The sequence below is a fragment of the Myxine glutinosa genome, chromosome 5, assembly GCF_964187855.1.
Source record: "Myxine glutinosa chromosome 5, kmMyxGlut1.1, whole genome shotgun sequence".
NCBI lineage: Eukaryota > Metazoa > Chordata > Myxini > Myxiniformes > Myxinidae > Myxine > Myxine glutinosa.
In genome coordinates, this window is record NC_136265.1 from 194,724,041 (window position 1) to 194,741,848 (window position 17,808).

The 17,808-nt window shown below is 42.8% G+C and overlaps 1 protein-coding gene and 1 long non-coding RNA gene across 2 annotated transcripts in view; both read left to right on the plus strand.

Moving 5' to 3' along the window:
- The first annotated feature begins 6,745 nt into the window (after positions 1-6,745).
- On the plus strand, positions 6,746-10,674 carry LOC144892447 (uncharacterized). The gene is made up of 2 exons (XR_013623665.1): positions 6,746-8,225; positions 8,256-10,674. It is a non-coding gene; the product is annotated as an uncharacterized LOC144892447 (long non-coding RNA).
- Positions 10,675-15,052: 4,378 nt separating this feature from the next.
- LOC137426551 (uncharacterized) overlaps positions 15,053-17,808 on the plus strand; it is a 28,613-nt gene continuing 25,857 nt past the window's right edge. Inside the window, exons 1-2 of the mRNA XM_068115171.2 lie at positions 15,053-15,228; positions 15,551-15,617. Of these exons, the coding sequence (XP_067971272.2) occupies positions 15,130-15,228; positions 15,551-15,617 (166 nt within the window). The 5' untranslated portion in view covers positions 15,053-15,129. The remainder of the gene's footprint in view (positions 15,229-15,550; positions 15,618-17,808) is intronic.

A 17,808-nucleotide genomic window follows, 5' to 3' on the forward strand; every position in this document is an offset into this window, starting at 1 on the left:
AGTCATGATCTTTCCTGGGAAAACCACATTTCCAAGCTGGTCTCCAATGCCAGTTGCCAACTGGGCATCCTTCGTCGTGCGAAGTCCTTCCTTGGCACCTCTGAACTCCTCACCACATACAAAGCTTTCATCCGCAGCTTGATGGAATAATGCTCTCCCCTCTGGGCTGGTGCTCCTGCCTCACACCTAGCTCGGCTTCACGCTGTTGAAACCAAAGCTTTCAGAATCATTGGAATCTCCCGCAATGAAGCTGATTCTGAGGGCCTATCACTTGCTCACCACAGGCAGGTTTCTGGTCTTTCTATCTTCTACCGACTCTCTCCGGCCTTGCTCCCCCTGCTCTGTCTGTGCTCTGCCCCCCCCCAAATATTCCTACAGGACGCACAAGATCTGCCAGCAACCTTCTTCTGGTGAAACTACCAAAATCAAGACTCTCTGCTCACCTTCACTCTTTCATTCCTCTTTTCTCCCACCTCTGGAACAAACTCCCTCACTCTCTTCAATCCCACTCCTCCCTCCGGGTCTTTAAAACAGCTGTTCACCACCATCTCTTATCTTACCCCCACCCAAAACCTTGACCTTTACTACCCTCGTTAAAACACCCCAAATCCAACTGTTTCAATCTCCAACTTATTTCCTGAAATTCCTAGAAGTGTTCATTTGCTTTATACCGTGTACCCTTCCCTCTTCCCCCAGCCCTCTCCCTTTCACAGATCTACCAACGTCCTTGTTCTCTACTGCTGTGCTTGTGTGCTTCCCTCTCTCTCCCCCTCTTGTCTCCTGCTCCCTTTATTGTATGGTTTATGTGTCTGTGCATGTTTTTATGTTTAACGTGTTAGCTCTTATACGAGCCTCGATCTGTATACAAAAAAAAAAGATAAGGGAGAGGAAACAATTAATAGGTTAGGAGAGCATGTGGGAGGAGTACAGGTACTGTACATATATATATATATATATATATATATATATATATATATATATATAATTATATATGTCAAGTCGTAGATTCGTTATTGCTAAGAATTCTGTATAAGACGTCTTGAATAATATGTTATGATTTTAATGTTGCTTATATACTATTTTCATAAAGTTAATAAAAAGGTTTTTGCTTCGTTTTAGTTTAAAATGAGGAAAGGCTCGCTTGGGTCGTGCTGGACAATTGTATACGTGTGCTTTTTCGAGGCTAGATAAGGCCGGTCGTAAAATCACGCTCACATGCGCGTGATTTTGTGTAACGCTAGTAGAATGATTAGATTGCAGACATAAACCTATCGTTAAAACCATATATATTTTGTATTAATCACAGCGACGCTTGACTCTGTATAAACATGCTTTGAATTACTCATTTGAACAAACCCATATATTTTATGGTCTTATCTGGCCAAGCATGCACTCTTCTCTCTGTGAGTTACATTTTTCGTCACCTCGGAGCTTTGAAACTATATCTGGTCCGAATGATAAGGAAGGGCTGACTCCCCCGAATGACAGAGCGGATGACGGTGGGGGCTAGGATGACGGCGAGGGACTCTCGCCAGTCGCTTTGTTCTCTCGGAGATTTTCTGATAAACTTGTCAAGTATTTATACGGACTGCGAATCAATGTGCTTCAGGAAGGCTAGACGTGGCATGAAGCTGGTTCTTGCTGTAGATGTCTGTCTCCTCCGGATCTGTATAAGTTGGTTTTTAATAAAAGCTGCGTCATTTTCAAACTGTTTGTGGACTTCTTTTGCAAACGAAGAGCCGCTTCTTCACAGATGGTACCAGGAGTGGGGTGCAGCACCGGACGACGGGAAACGGAGCCCGAGGGACAGGAGGAAGGCTGCCTGAGGCCGGCGCCGGCACGCTGATTTGATTAAAGGTGGGAGTTGTTTTATATCAGAGGGCTATTATTCCAAATTCGTACCTTCCTCCCTCGAGCGGATCCAGTCTCCCTGTCTCCGCGCTGCCTGCACTCGAACAGAAATTGTAAGTAAAGGCTCATTTTAGGCCTCAGAATGACGTGGCTTTGTTAAAGCCAGGATAAACAATTAAGGATACCAGTAAGGACTTAACAGTAAGCTTAAAGTTACAGTTAGCACCAGGAGGGGAAAATGAGGTCGGACAGCCATATAGGTTGAAGCCAGGTGGCCAAGATTTTTCCAGGAAGGAACAGCCCAGAGACAAGATGGGGTATGCCATTGCATGCCAGGGAACGAAGGGCTGTGGCTAACTTAAGAGGGCCATAAGAACATGGCCAGTAAAAGGATTTGCGCAGGATATCGGTAAAGATAACGTTCGATAAGGGTAACGTTATAAGTTAACAAGGGAAAGGGGAAAATGAGGTCGGACAGCCATATAGGTTGAAGCCAGGTGGCCAAGATTTTTCCAGGAAGGAACAGCCCAGAGACAAGATGGGGTATGCCATTGCATGCCAGGGAACGAAGGGCTGTGGCTAACTTAGAGGGCCATAGGAACATGGCCAGGAAAAGGAAAACGCGCAGTAGGTAGGCTTGACAAGTAAGTAAGCAGTTAAGCAAGTAAATCAGCGATTGATGCCGCTGGACCAGATGCCAGACCAAGACCCCCCAACCCCCCCAAGACCTGAGCTCAGTCCCGGGGCTCTAGGCAACACCCCCCACCCCCCCAAGACCTGAGCTCAGTCCCGGGGCTCTAGGCAACACCCCAACACCCCGCCCTGCCTTCCCTTTTTCACCTCAACCCACCCCGTCCAACCCGTCCCAAAAATCCTTTTCCTTGAATGAGAGACGTAACATGAATGAGGAATGAATGTATATTGGGATGTTAATTGACGTGTGTATCTGGCCAATGTATTTGTCTGTATGACATATGCAAAGCAGAGGGTTTCGGTGTGAAGCTTTGTAAGTGGTCTACTTGACATTCCCTAGCGACTATCCGAGGGAACAGGTGAGGTCCTGAACTGAGTCCGGATTTTCATCTGTTTGGGAGTGTTGGGATTCGTGTGGAGGCACGAGGGTGCGCGCCAGGACGGAGGGCGGCGTGGCGTCGTCGCGTTGAGATGGTTGTGCCAGGTCGATCGGCGATCTCTGAATTTAAATCGGATTCTTGTCGTGTGTGTTGTGAAATTAACGTCTATCCGAGAATCCTGGCGATGTTCGTTTAATTAAAGTGTGGTACAAACCTGTGTTTCCGCCGTGCGGCTCCGTGGAAGTTTGGGTAGAGTTATTGTGCGTTCGGGCAGGAGCCGAGCGAGCCGCGAGTCACGGGTGTGCTGTATGAGGTTGCTCGGAGGATGTGTGCCCAAATGCATTGTGGGTCATTGCGACTTTGATGGATGTCGGACGTTCATGTCAGACGAGCCATGTCAGAATAGTGAGCACCTGCGACATACATGCCAGGCAATGTCACAGGACGAATACGTTATTTAAGATGGATTTATAGGATGGATGGATTTATTTAAGATGGCTAAAATAAACGATTTCAAGACAGAGTAATTAATTTCCGGTGCCAAGTTCCAACAGGAAGTCTTGTTCATACAGTAAGTGAGGTACAGTGCGGAGTGGCGGCTGGAAGATGCATCGATGCATTTGTGTTGATCGATGCGCCGGACAAAGGGTTTGCTGGCGAGCGATGCTGGTAAGGTTAAGTTATTAAAATTCAATAATTTGAGCAGAAATGTCACGTTTTCAACAAAACGCTTATCCGAGGAAGGAGGACGATCGAGGTTTCAACTGTCGGTATGTGGTGTGGCTTGTGCCAAGGTGTGCGGTGGTCAGGTGTGTAACGAAGCCATTTGTCCAGTGTCAGGAGTGGGATGGGAGCGGAATGAGTGTACTTGGGAGGATATTGTTCCAGGTACAAGACAAGATGCTCTTGCAATGACGGGGGGCAAGGAGACACCTAGATGTGTGAATAAGGTACGTCGAATGGTTGTCGGAGGTTGTGGTTTCATTGCTGTCTGTTCTGTGGAGTTATATTTCTGAGGCATGGATTTCAAGGAGGAGGTGTGTGCCCCGAGAAGATTGTGGGTCGCAGATTGGGCACTCTGGGTGGACACGGGGGTTGCAGTTGTGTGGGCGCGAGGAGGTTTGTTGATGAAGCGTTGTGCGAACGAGGAGGGATGTGCGAAAGGTGCACCAGGTAGCAAGGGTGCTGCATTGTAAAGCACGCCTCGTACGGACGTTCCTGGGCGGATTGTGACGGTTGTTGGATTCGTAGAAGTTAGCATTATGCTATGTAGAGCCACATTAATGGTCATTTGTCCATTGTCGCCGGACTTGCATTACTTGTGGGATAATAAAGCGCTGGTTACCCCAATTTGAAGTTTGACCCTTCGAAGTTTATTTGACCTTTGTTCGAGATTTGTAAGGGAAAGAGGTCGGAGATAATTCACTAACCTTGGAAGAACGACAGGCTGTCAGTCTACTGGAGGTTGATTTAACGGCAGGATATATAGGACTTAAATCTGGAGAATATCGGGACATTATATTGTGGGTTAAAACTGAAATCACGTACGTAATTAGTGAACAGAGAATATCGGGACATTATATTGTGGGTAAAACTGAAATCATGTACGTAATTAGCGAACAGAGAATATCGAGTTCTGTTTGTCGTTTTAATTGTCGTTGATGTCCCGATTCAGGGGTCTCAAGAAATAAACAGACTTCCGGTGCCGACCGGAAGCGTCAGGTACAGTACGCTTGAGTTTAATTTAACCGGGCCGAGCACAGTGACGTGTGTGACCGAGCAATGGGGATAGTCATGGTAAATGGAGGACAATTGGGAAGATGCAAAGAGATGCAAGTAACATGAATTAAGTTGTGGTATCAAGAGGTGGGTGCTGTATATTGGTATATTGGTACACCAAGTAAGTATATTGTGGTTATTATAACTCGCTGATTATAGGGGGCGCCGGGCGCACCAAGTACAGATCGGGTTGCATGGTGGAGCAGGCACAGGGTGGAACACCCCGTGTGGTTGGAGGTTGAAATGCAGTGAACATGCCCGATTTTGGCTTTGCGAGGCTCCGGATAGAAATTGGCATTTCGATACTGTGGATTATATTGTGCCTGCCCGGAAAGGTGATGTCCTGTGCTGGGGCTGGCGACATGCCTCTGTTATTTGTCTGTCTGTCGGTCTGATTGTAAGTCTTTGGTACTGGGAGGGCTAATTGAGTGCTCAGGCATCATTGTTCCATGGAGGCAGGTACTGTGAGTCACAAAATGTAAATGTAACACAGAGAGATGGACAGGACAACAATGGAGTTTATATGGACGGGTTTGGGGCAGTTTCAATCTGACGATTACAGAGTGCTTTGTTCTGTTCACGAAACATGTAAAATTCATGGAGTTGAAGTGGTTTGCAAGAAGGCAGCAGAGTCAGTACTGGGATGCAACCTCGTCCAGGGGTTTTGGTCCAGCCTGCAAGGAGTCCAGGGGCTTGTTTCAGGGCTGGGTCGCCAAAAATGGGATGCTGTGCCCATCTGGATGTAAAATTATCCATCAAGGACGGGGAATGATGTGCAGTGTGATTGGGTAAGAGGTAAAGGCCATAAAACACCAACCCCATGAGGAACGAAATAAATGGAGACGTCGACAATGGTGTCAGAAGCGGTGGTTGGGATCACATGATGGTTGGGATTGAAGAACAACCTACTGGGATTTCATGATGGGCAACAGTGTATGAGTGAGTAATTGTGATCTGTTTAAGTGTAAGAGGCGGTGGAGAAGAAAGGGGTGATGAAAAGTTATTTGTTTTAGTGTGAAGTAGGTTGGTTGCTTATTTGTCACAGTAAGATGAGAGTTGTGTTTTTAAGCTTGGTCTTTGAATGAATTGTTGCTTGGAATGTGTTGATTGGAAAAGTGATTTCTGATCGCTGATCCGATCTGGTTTTGAATTGTTTGATTTAATTTTGAGTTGATTGGAGGTAATAAGGATTTGTGTCGATTTCTTGATTTGAGTTGATCTGGAAACAAAGACAGATGGGATTAATGTGTATATCAGGAACATTTTGGAAAAGAAATATGGATATATGACATTACTAAAATATAACCAAGCAATTGAGAGTTCTTGGGTTAATGGGATATAAATAAATGCATCTACAAGTTGATGGTTTATAAAATTTTAGTTCTGGATGATACTTAAACGATGAACAATGTTGGCAATATACAAAGAATGTGACTTGTTTTTTGGGGGGAAAACATGTGGTTTAAAAATGGTTGGCTAAGTTTTAAAGATGGAGATGTTTCGCAGAACTCTTATGATTATTTATATGAGTGGTGGACTATTCCATGGCGAAGCATTTTTCAGTTTATTGAAAGTTGGATTTTGTAAAATAATGGTTTAATATAACCACAGTAGAAAATAATATACAGATTTGGGACATTTTGTAAACTTTCGAATAATGAGAAGATTCATAAAATTCATAAAAGGTGGATACTGGGAAACCATCGATGTTGGGGGCAAAGTTATGGGTGGATTTGGTGAGTGGTTTTGGGCAAACGAAGATTAATTTAGATTTATCATAGTTAAGTTCGAGGAAGTTGATTTGAAGCCAGAATTTTATTTGGATGCCAGAAAGGAGAAAGGAGATGCTGAAAGCCAGAAAGGAGATGCTGTTGTCTACTCTGAATGACAGGTGGTGGTATCCAGGGCGCTGAGGAGTTTGTTCACGTTGTAAAGTTTGTTTATTTATTTGTTTATTTAGTTTGTTTATTGTAGAGAAGCGTGCTTTTGGGATTCCGGAGCCAGAGTGGATAATTTGAGAGTAGTAGGTGGAGTAGAGGACATCTTTGCAGTGCTGTAGGTGGTCCTTGTAGGCTTGGGAGTGAACTGATTTGGGTTTAATAGGCACAAGCTGGTCTAAACAGGGTGAGGAGGATGGTGTGATTGATGATGTCAAAGGAGGCGTTGAGGTGAGGAGGATGAAAATGTTGAGGTTGCCGGCGTCAGAGGAGAGAGAAGGTCACTGGTGATTTTGAGGAGAGCAGTTTCAGTACTGTGGCTGGAGCAGAATCCGGATTGGGATGTTTCATACAGGTTATTGGCAGAGTGGTGATGTTTGAGTTGAGTGGCCACAGCACGTTCCAAAACTTTTGACAGAAAGGGTAGGTTGGAGATGGGTCTGAAGTTATTTAGGGTGTCAGGGTTTAGTCCAGGGTTTTTCCAGAATGGGGGTGAAGTTTCACGAGTTTTTGGGGAAATCGGTATGTGAAGCTGGATTAAGTTGGAACTGCTTGATGAGCCATGGAGATGGATTGGGTTTTGTTGTTGGTTGTCTGGGAGTTCGGTTGTTGCATTGCCAAAGGTTTCTGTGTGGTGGACACACTCGTTGGCTGTTGTCTTGTGTGACGTGGATGGAGATGTATGTGGCTGTGTGTGGCTGCCTGGAGTCGGGAAGGCGGCTACAGTGGTTGATATTGGTTGTGGATTGTCCGGGGTGCTTCGATTTGCATAGGGGGTGAAGATTGGGATATTACATTATTTTAAGTAAGTATTGGCATGAGTAATTACATAAGTAATTATGAGTTATTATGAGTATTAGTTATGAGTAAGTGATTATTACCTTCGCAAAAGCGGAAGGTTATGTTTTGATCGCTGTGTATTTATTTGTATGTCTGTGTGTGTGTGTGTGTGTGTGTATGTGTATGTTATTCGCATAACTCAAAAAGTATTCAACCGATTCGCATGAAATTTGGTGGGATGATAGGTTATTATCCGGGAACCATTTGATTAGATTTTGGAATCGATCGGGTCAAAGGTCAAGGTCAAGGTCATGAAAAGGTCATGGATGTGATTACAATATCAAACTTTTGGCGGGATAGAATGGTTTAATTTGAAACAAATCTTCCCGCATGACAACGTAGGTGTGGCTTTGCTACACAGATCTTGTAGTCTTTTATTTTGGCAACAAAAGTAGCTGCGGCGAAGGTATGCGCTCTACCGAGTGCCCGTTCTAGTTTTAGTAAAGTTACATGTGTCGCTGTGTTGTGGATCTGGGGACAAGCTAGTTTGATGGGTACCCTGGGGTCTTCGGCGTGTCTATGTGTTTGGCTGTCTGTTACACCGGACTCTTGAATGGGTTTTCATGAGACGAATTTCAGACATAACAGTGAGAATCTATTTTGAGCGAATCACAGTGGGTGAGGAAAACATTGTGTGTGACCAGACACCAGAACTGACCAGAATTGAAATTGGAAGTAGACCAGGTTATTTCTATTATTTGTTTATTCGTGAAAATAAATAAATAATAGGGGGAGGTTAATGGAGGTTAATGGTGGTTTGTTTGTGTTAATGGAGGTTAATGGTGGTTTGTTTGTGTTAATGGAGGTTAATGGTGGTTTGTTTGTGTTAATTCTAGTTGAAACTCTAGCTGAAGTAATTTTCGTTTATTTTTATTATTTTATTGATTTTTATGATTTTGATTGATTTTTTGATTTGATTTGAGATTTGAGATGATTGATTTTTATTAATTTTATAATTTTATTTTTATTGATGTTGGAAACAGGTAATGGGATGCTGAGAGAAGGATTGAATTTAATTTGAATTGGACTGGATTAAATGGGATTGAATTTAAAAATTGAATATTGGATAAAATTGGATCCACTTGAAAAAAGTGGATTAGGAAATTGGGAAAAGGTGTTTGGTTTCTTCTTCCCAGGAGCGGGCACAGTCATGGATAGTTTCCGGATAGATAAATTGGCTTTGGCCCTAGAAAAGGTGGCAAACGACACCGCTACGGCTCATGACATACTATTGGATACGGTGATTCACATGCGTACAATGGTGATGCAGAATCGGGTGGCTTTGGACATGCTCTTGGCAGAGAAAGGAGGGGTATGCGGAATTATAGAGGGAAAATGTTGCACTTACATACCCGATCCATCTGAAGGAGTGTCAGCCGCAATAGTGAGACTAAGGGAAACTAGCCACGCCCTGACGATCGATCGGATCGCGCGCGAAAATTCTTATACATTTAGCTGGCTCACTGACTGGTTCCGGGGATGGACGGGCACCATAGTGAAGTGGTTATTGACCGCACTGGCTGTGATAATCGGGGTAGTAATTTGGGGGGCACTAATGAAATCTCTAGTCCTCCTCTGTATAAGAAAGTATTTTACAGGATGGAAAGTGAAGAAGCCGCCGACAACGACTATGGCTCTGACCACAGAGGCCGTCGACCTGAACGGGTCCTTCAACAAGGCAGTTGCGACCAACGCTCCAGAAAATTGTATTGAATTTTGTGACGACTGTGATACTTGTGTGGATCCCATGTGGGAACTGGCTGCTGCCTGTATGGATGTTTGTGATGACTGTGATACTTGTGCTGAAAACCCCTTGCGTGTACTGGCTAACGCCTCTTATGTATTACAAGCTGACAGCTGCACGCCCCCTTCCGACCCAACTATGGATCTGATTGCGACGCTGGGTCTGGCGGTCGAGGGACCCGACGTGGATATCTTAGACCCGCAAGCCGACCAGGCGCCCATGGGAGACTTTGACATAAAGGAAGTCCCTCTCTTTTCTCCAAATGTTTTAAGTTCAAATGCTTCAAGTGAATCGGATTTTTACGCTCTGTACCCTGATCAGGAAATTGAGACACAAGATACTGACGACATTTTGTATTCCCCAGAACAGCAGCACGTGAGGGACCTCATGGGCATGACCGTTGATTAACTTCGAAGATCTGCAAGGACTGCGTCTGCAAAGGGTGGGGGGAGCAAGTTCCGCAGGGGAGGTTGTGGGCCCTCTGGCGGGGCAGAACCTCATCTGGACCAGACGTCTTCGTTGTGGATCCGAAACGTTAATGGACTTTCATGTTCTGAGCCCTCAGGTTCAAAGCACGCACCACACGACACGTTCCCCAAATGCACGGGCGAGGCGCTATGGGCGCACGGTATGCCCTCGGGAGATACCCGCATTACACGATTGTCTTTCAATAAAGCCCGATGTGGCACGTTGTCTCTTAAGATACTTTGTCTCGACGAGACAAGAGGAAGGAATGTCAAGTCGTAGATTCGTTATTGCTAAGAATTCTGTATAAGACGTCTTGAATAATATGTTATGATTTTAATGTTGCTTATATACTATTTTCATAAAGTTAATAAAAAGGTTTTTGCTTCGTTTTAGTTTAAAATGAGGAAAGGCTCGCTTGGGTCGTGCTGGACAATTGTATACGTGTGCTTTTTCGAGGCTAGATAAGGCCGGTCGTAAAATCACGCTCACATGCGCGTGATTTTGTGTAACGCTAGTAGAATGATTAGATTGCAGACATAAACCTATCGTTAAAACCATATATATTTTGTATTAATCACAGCGACGCTTGACTCTGTATAAACATGCTTTGAATTACTCATTTGAACAAACCCATATATTTTATGGTCTTATCTGGCCAAGCATGCACTCTTCTCTCTGTGAGTTACATTTTTCGTCACCTCGGAGCTTTGAAACTATATCTGGTCCGAATGATAAGGAAGGGCTGACTCCCCCGAATGACAGAGCGGATGACGGTGGGGGCTAGGATGACGGCGAGGGACTCTCGCCAGTCGCTTTGTTCTCTCGGAGATTTTCTGATAAACTTGTCAAGTATTTATACGGACTGCGAATCAATGTGCTTCAGGAAGGCTAGACGTGGCATGAAGCTGGTTCTTGCTGTAGATGTCTGTCTCCTCCGGATCTGTATAAGTTGGTTTTTAATAAAAGCTGCGTCATTTTCAAACTGTTTGTGGACTTCTTTTGCAAACGAAGAGCCGCTTCTTCACATTATATATATATATATATATATATATATATATATATATATATATATATATATATATATATATATATATATATGGGAAGGGAAAGAGGGAAGGAAGGGTTCAGCAGAGAAGATGTGTGAGGAATGAGAGGAGTAATGGGAGGGGGCGAGGCCACTCGAAGGACGAGAGTGGGAAACATTTGTGTACGTCATAAATGGATAGCCGCAAAGCACGTCACGTGAGAATAGCTAAGTTATTTACATTCATAGAAAAGAAGAACATAATTCTTGTTGTTTTAGGATGGGATTTTCTAAGTCTTTTAGAATGGGATTTTCTAAGTCTTTTAGGATGTGTAATGCACCAAGTTATACTTTAAACATTTAACATGAACCTCAACCTGCTCTCAATGAACGAACCTCGCTGAACCTACTGTCAACCATGAACCTATACTTGCTCACAATCAACATTAACCTGAACTTGCTCACAATCAACATGAACCTGAACCTGCTCACAATTAACATGAACCTGAACCTGCTCACAATTAACATGAACCTGAACTTGCTCACAATCAACATGAACCTGAACCTGCTCACAATTAACATGAACCTGAACTTGCTCACAATTAACATGAACCTGAACTTGCTCACAATCAAGATGAACCTGAACCTGCTCACAATCAACATGAACCTGAACCTGCTCCCAATTAACATGAACCTGAACCTGCTCACAATCAACATGAACCTGAACCTGCTCACAATCAACATGAACCTGAACCTGCTCACAATCAACATGAACCTGAACCTGCTCACAATCAACATGAACCTGAACCTGCTCACAATCAACATGAACCTGAACCTGCTCACAATCAACATGAACCTGAACCTGCTCACAATCAACATGAACCTGAACCTGCTCACAATCAACATGAACCTGAACCTGCTCACAATCAACATGAACCTGAACTTGCTCACAATCAACATGAATCTGAACCTGCTCACAATCAACATGAACCTGAACCTGCTCACAATCAACATGAACCTGAACCTGCTCACAATCAACATGAACCTGAACCTGCTCACAATCAACATGAACCTGAACCTGCTCACAATCAACATGAACCTGAACCTGCTCCCAATCAACATGAATCTGAACCTGCTCACAATCAACATGAACCTGAACTTGCTCACAATCAACATGAACCTGAACCTGCTCACAATCAACATGAACCTGAACCTGCTCACAATCAACATGAACCTGAACCTGCTCCCAATCAACATGAACCTGAACCTGCTCACAATCAACATGAACCTGAACCTGGTGACAATCAACATGAACCTGAACCTGCTCACAATCAACATGAACCTGAACCTGCTCACAATCAACATGAACCTGAACCTGCTCACAATCAACATGAACCTGAACTTGTTCCCAATCAACATGAACCTCAACTTGCTCACAATCAACATGAACCTGAACCTGCTCACAATCAACATGAACCTGAACCTGCTCACAATCAACATGAACCTGAACCTGCTCACAATCAACATGAACCTATACTTGCTCGCAATTAACATGAACCTGAACTTGCTCACTATTAACATGAACCTGAACCTGCTCACAATCAACATGAACCTGAACCTGCTCACAATTAACATGAACCTTAACCTGCTCACAATTAACATGAACCTGAACCTGCTCACAATTAACATGAACCTGAACCTGCTCACAATTAACATGAACCTGAACCTGAACCTGCTCCCAATCAACATGAACCTGAAGCTGCTCACAATCAACATGAACCTGAACCTGCTCACAATTAACATGAACCTTAACCTGCTCACAATTAACATGAACCTTAACCTGCTCCCAATCAACATGAACCTGAACCTGCTCACAATCAACATGAACCTGAACCTGCTCACAATCAACATGAACCTGAACGTGCTCACAATCAACATGAACCTGAACCTGCTCACAATTAACATGAACCTGAACCTGCTCCCAATCAACATGAACCTGAACCTGCTCACAATCAACATGAACCTGAACCTGGTGACAATCAACATGAACCTAAACCTGCTCACAATCAACATGAACCTGAACCTGCTCACAATTAACATGAACCTGAACCTGCTCACAATCAACATGAATCTGAACCTGCTCACAATCAACATGAACCTGAACCTGCTCACAATCAACATGAACCTGAACCTGCTCACAATCAACATGAACCTGAACCTGCTCACAATCAACATGAACCTGAACCTGCTCCCAATCAACATGAACCTGAACCTGCTCACAATCAACATGAACCTGAACCTGGTGACAATCAACATGAACCTAAACCTGCTCACAATTAACATGAACCTTAACCTGCTCACAATTAACATGAACCTTAACCTGCTCCCAATCAACATGAACCTGAACCTGCTCACAATCAACATGAACCTGAACCTGCTCACAATCAACATGAACCTGAACCTGCTCACAATCAACATGAACCTGAACGTGCTCACAATCAACATGAACCTGAACCTGCTGACAATCAACATGAACCTGAACCTGCCCACAATTAACATGAACCTGAACCTGCTCCCAATCAACATGAACCTGAACCTGCTCACAATCAACATGAACCTGAACCTGGTGACAATCAACATGAACCTAAACCTGCTCACAATCAACATGAACCTGAACCTGCTCACAATTAACATGAACCTGAACCTGCTCACAATCAACATGAATCTGAACCTGCTCACAATCAACATGAACCTGAACCTGCTCCCAATCAACATGAATCTGAACCTGCTCACAATCAACATGAATCTGAACCTGCTCACAATCAACATGAACCTGAACCTGCTCACAATTAACATGAATCTGAACCTGCTCACAATTAACATGAACCTGAACCTGCTCACAATCAACATGAATCTGAACCTGCTCACAATCAACATGAATCTGAACCTGCTCACAATCAACATGAATCTGAACCTGCTCACAATCAACATGAACCTGAACCTGCTCACAATCAACATGAACCTTAACCTGCTCACAATTAACATGAACCTGAACCTGCTCACAATCAACATGAATCTGAACCTGCTCACAATCAACATGAACCTGAACCTGCTCACAATCAACATGAACCTGAACTTGCTCACAATTAACATGAACCTGAACCTGCTCACAATCAACATGAATCTGAACCTGCTCACAATCAACATGAACCTGAACCTGCTCACAATTAACATGAATCTGAACCTGCTCACAATTAACATGAACCTGAACCTGCTCACAATCAACATGAATCTGAACCTGCTCACAATCAACATGAATCTGAACCTGCTCACAATCAACATGAATCTGAACCTGCTCACAATCAACATGAATCTGAACCTGCTCACAATTAACATGAACCTGAACCTGCTCACAATCAACATGAATCTGAACCTGCTCACAATCAACATGAACCTGAACCTGCTCCCAATCAACATGAACCTGAACCTGCTCACAATCAACATGAATCTGAACCTGCTCACAATCAACATGAACCTGAACCTGCTCACAATTAACATGAACCTGAACCTGCTCACAATCAACATGAACCTGCTCACAATCAACATGAACCTAAACCTGCTCACAATCAACATATGAACCTGTTTCCAATCAACATGAACTTGCTCCCAATCATGAAGCTGAAACCTCCTCCCAATGAACATGCACTTGCTCCCAATCATGAAGCTGAACCTGCTCCCAATCAACATGAACTTGCTCCCAATCATAAGAACCCAGGTTTGAATCCCATACATACGGCACGATCATGTGTTTGTCCATGTAAGTCATATTAGAACACACCGAGGTGTCCTTATGTCGTTGTCCTGCTTGTGATATGTACGTACAAGCTCCTCCACGAACCCTTCGATCGCTGCAGAAATAGTTAACAAACTACAATGAGATGAACTTATGGCCGGTTAAACAAATGGAGTGAAAAATGTGCGCCGCCCCGAAAATATCCTTCCGCACAAAAAACGACGTCGTGCTTCGTGATGCGGCACACGAAATCCAGCTTTTTAACGGCAAGTGCGCGATATTCCGCGAATCTTTACTCGACAACCTGCTGATGGAACACGCTGTTTACCAAACAGTGATTCTGCCTTGAAATGAACCATTAATAACGTATTTGTGTAACATTGTGTCGCTTCTCTTTCCCCTTATCCAATCCTTATAAGACAGAGCTGTGGAGAATACGTTTTTGAAATACTAGTCGCCCTGAGAGCATAATATTAACAGCACAGTCAGAGTGGGCGGGGAATAACCGCGTACGGAGTGCCTCCAGGGCTGATTGGGCCGCACAGAAGTCGTGCTTCAGACGCCGCCATATTGAACGGACGTAGCCGGAGGTTGTGGACGGCCTTGCTCGGGCGGCGAACATGTTGAGTAACGCGCAGCTCCTGGACGAGCTCATGGGCCGGGATAGAAACCTGGCCCCGAATGAGAAGAAGACCGACATGCGATGGGACGATGAGCGGGTAAGGCGAATGGGGGAGGGGGCTACAAAGTTTTGTTTTAAAGTCTCAGCTTGTGTAGATTTTGATATTCACGTTCTAGGCCTCACTCGACGCTCCGTTGCTAAGACGTCATTTACTCGTTAACTTGTTCTGTCATGACTGACTGGATCTTCAAAGCTGAATTTCGTCTTTTACTGCAATGAGCACAGATAATGCGTATTTAAAGTCTATTATAAGTTCGTTTATTCGGCAGTTTGCCTTGTCATGTATGACGTATTTGTACTTTAATTTGACTCTTTATTCACGCAGATGTACCTTACCTTATCTTACCTGTCTCCCGCAGGTTTGCAAACATTATTTGGTGGAATATTGTCCCGCAGAGTTGTTCGTTAACACGCGAGCGGATCTCGGTACGTGTGTGTGTGTGATTCTCCAATCGAATCCATTACACTTCTCACAAGACTGGTTGTTAATGTTAGTGACGTCAGAGTAATATTGCTTTGCGGTTGGGTATGTTACTGTTAGTATGTATCTAATATTGATTTGTGGTTGGGTATGTATCTAATATTGATTTGTGTTTGGGTATGTTAGTATGTATCTAATATTGATTTGTGGTTCGGTATGTATCTAATATTGATTTGTGGTTGGGTATGTATCTAATATTGATTTGTGGTTGGGTATGTATCTAATATTGATTTGTGGTTCGGTATGTATCTAATATTGATTTGTGGCTGGGTATGGATCTAATATTGATTTGTGGTTCGGTATGGATCTAATATTGATTTGTGGTTGGGTATGGATCTAATATTGATTTGTGGTTGGGTATGGATCTAATATTGATTTGTGGTTGGGTATGTATCTAATATTGATTTGTGGTTGGGTATGTATCTAATATTGATTTGTGGTTGGGTATGGATCTAATATTGATTTGTGGTTGGGTATGTATCTAATATTGATTTGTGGTTGGGTATGGATCTAATATTGATTTGTGGCTGGGTATGGATCTAATATTGATTTGTGGTTGGGTATGTATCTAATATTGATTTGTGGTTCGGTATGTATCTAATATTGATTTGTGGTTGGGTATGTATCTAATATTGATTTGTGGTTCGGTATGGATCTAATATTGATTTGTGGTTGGGTATGTATCTAATATTGATTTGTGGTTGGGTATGTATCTAATATTGATTTGTGGTTGGGTATGTATCTAATATTGATTTGTGGTTCGGTATGTATCTAATATTGATTTGTGGCTGGGTATGGATCTAATATTGATTTGTGGTTCGGTATGTATCTAATATTGATTTGTGGCTGGGTATGTATCTAATATTGATTTGTGGTTCGGTATGTATCTAATATTGATTTGTGGTTGGGTATGGATCTAATATTGATTTGTGGCTGGGTATGGATCTAATATTGATTTGTGGTTGGGTATGTATTTAATATTGATTTGTGGTTGGGTATGGATCTAATATTGATTTGTGGTTGGGTATGGATCTAATATTGATTTGTGGTTGGATATCTGTGTAATGATTTGTGGCTGGGTATGGATCTAATATTGATTTGTGGCTGGGTATGGATCTAATATTGATTTGTGGTTCAGTGTGTATCTAATATTGATTTGTGGTTCGGTATGTATCTAATATTGATTTGTGGCTGGGTATGGATCTAATATTGATTTGTGGTTCGGTATGTATCTAATATTGATTTGTGGTTGGGTATGGATCTAATATTGATTTGTGGCTAGGTATGGATCTAATATTGATTTGTGGTTGGATATCTGTGTAATGATTTGTGGCTGGGTATGGATCTAATATTGATTTGTGGCTGGGTATGGATCTAATATTGATTTGTGGCTGGGTATGGATCTAATATTGATTTGTGGTTCGGTATGTATCTAATATTGATTTGTGGTTCGGTATGTATCTAATATTGATTTGTGGTTGGGTATGGATCTAATATTGATTTGTGGCTGGGTATGGATCTAATATTGATTTGTGGTTGGGTATGTATTTAATATTGATTTGTGGTTGGGTATGGATCTAATATTGATTTGTGGCTGGGTATGGATCTAATATTGATTTGTGGTTATTCGTGACGTCAGAGTAATGTTGATTTGTGGTTGGGTATGTATCTAATATTGATTTGTGGTTGGTTATTATCTAATATTGATTTGTGGCTGGGTATGTATCTAATATTGATATGTATCTCATATTGATTTGTGGTTGGGGTATGTATCTAATATTGATTTGTGGTTGGGTATGTATCTAATATTGATTTGTGGCTGGATATGTATCTAATATTTATTTGTGGCTGGGTATGCATGTAATATTGATTTGTGGTTGGGTATGTAATATGGATTTGTGGTTGGGTATGTATGTCATGATTTGTGGTTGGATATGTTTGTAATATTGATTTGTGGTTGGGTATGTATGTAATATTGATTTGTGGATATGTATGTTATATTGAATTGTGGTTCAGTATGTATATTATATTGATTTGTGGTTGCCTATGTAATATGTATGTACAATACATGGCCAAAAGTTTGTGGATACCCAAACATCATACACGTATGTGCTCGTCGAACATCTCATTCCAAAA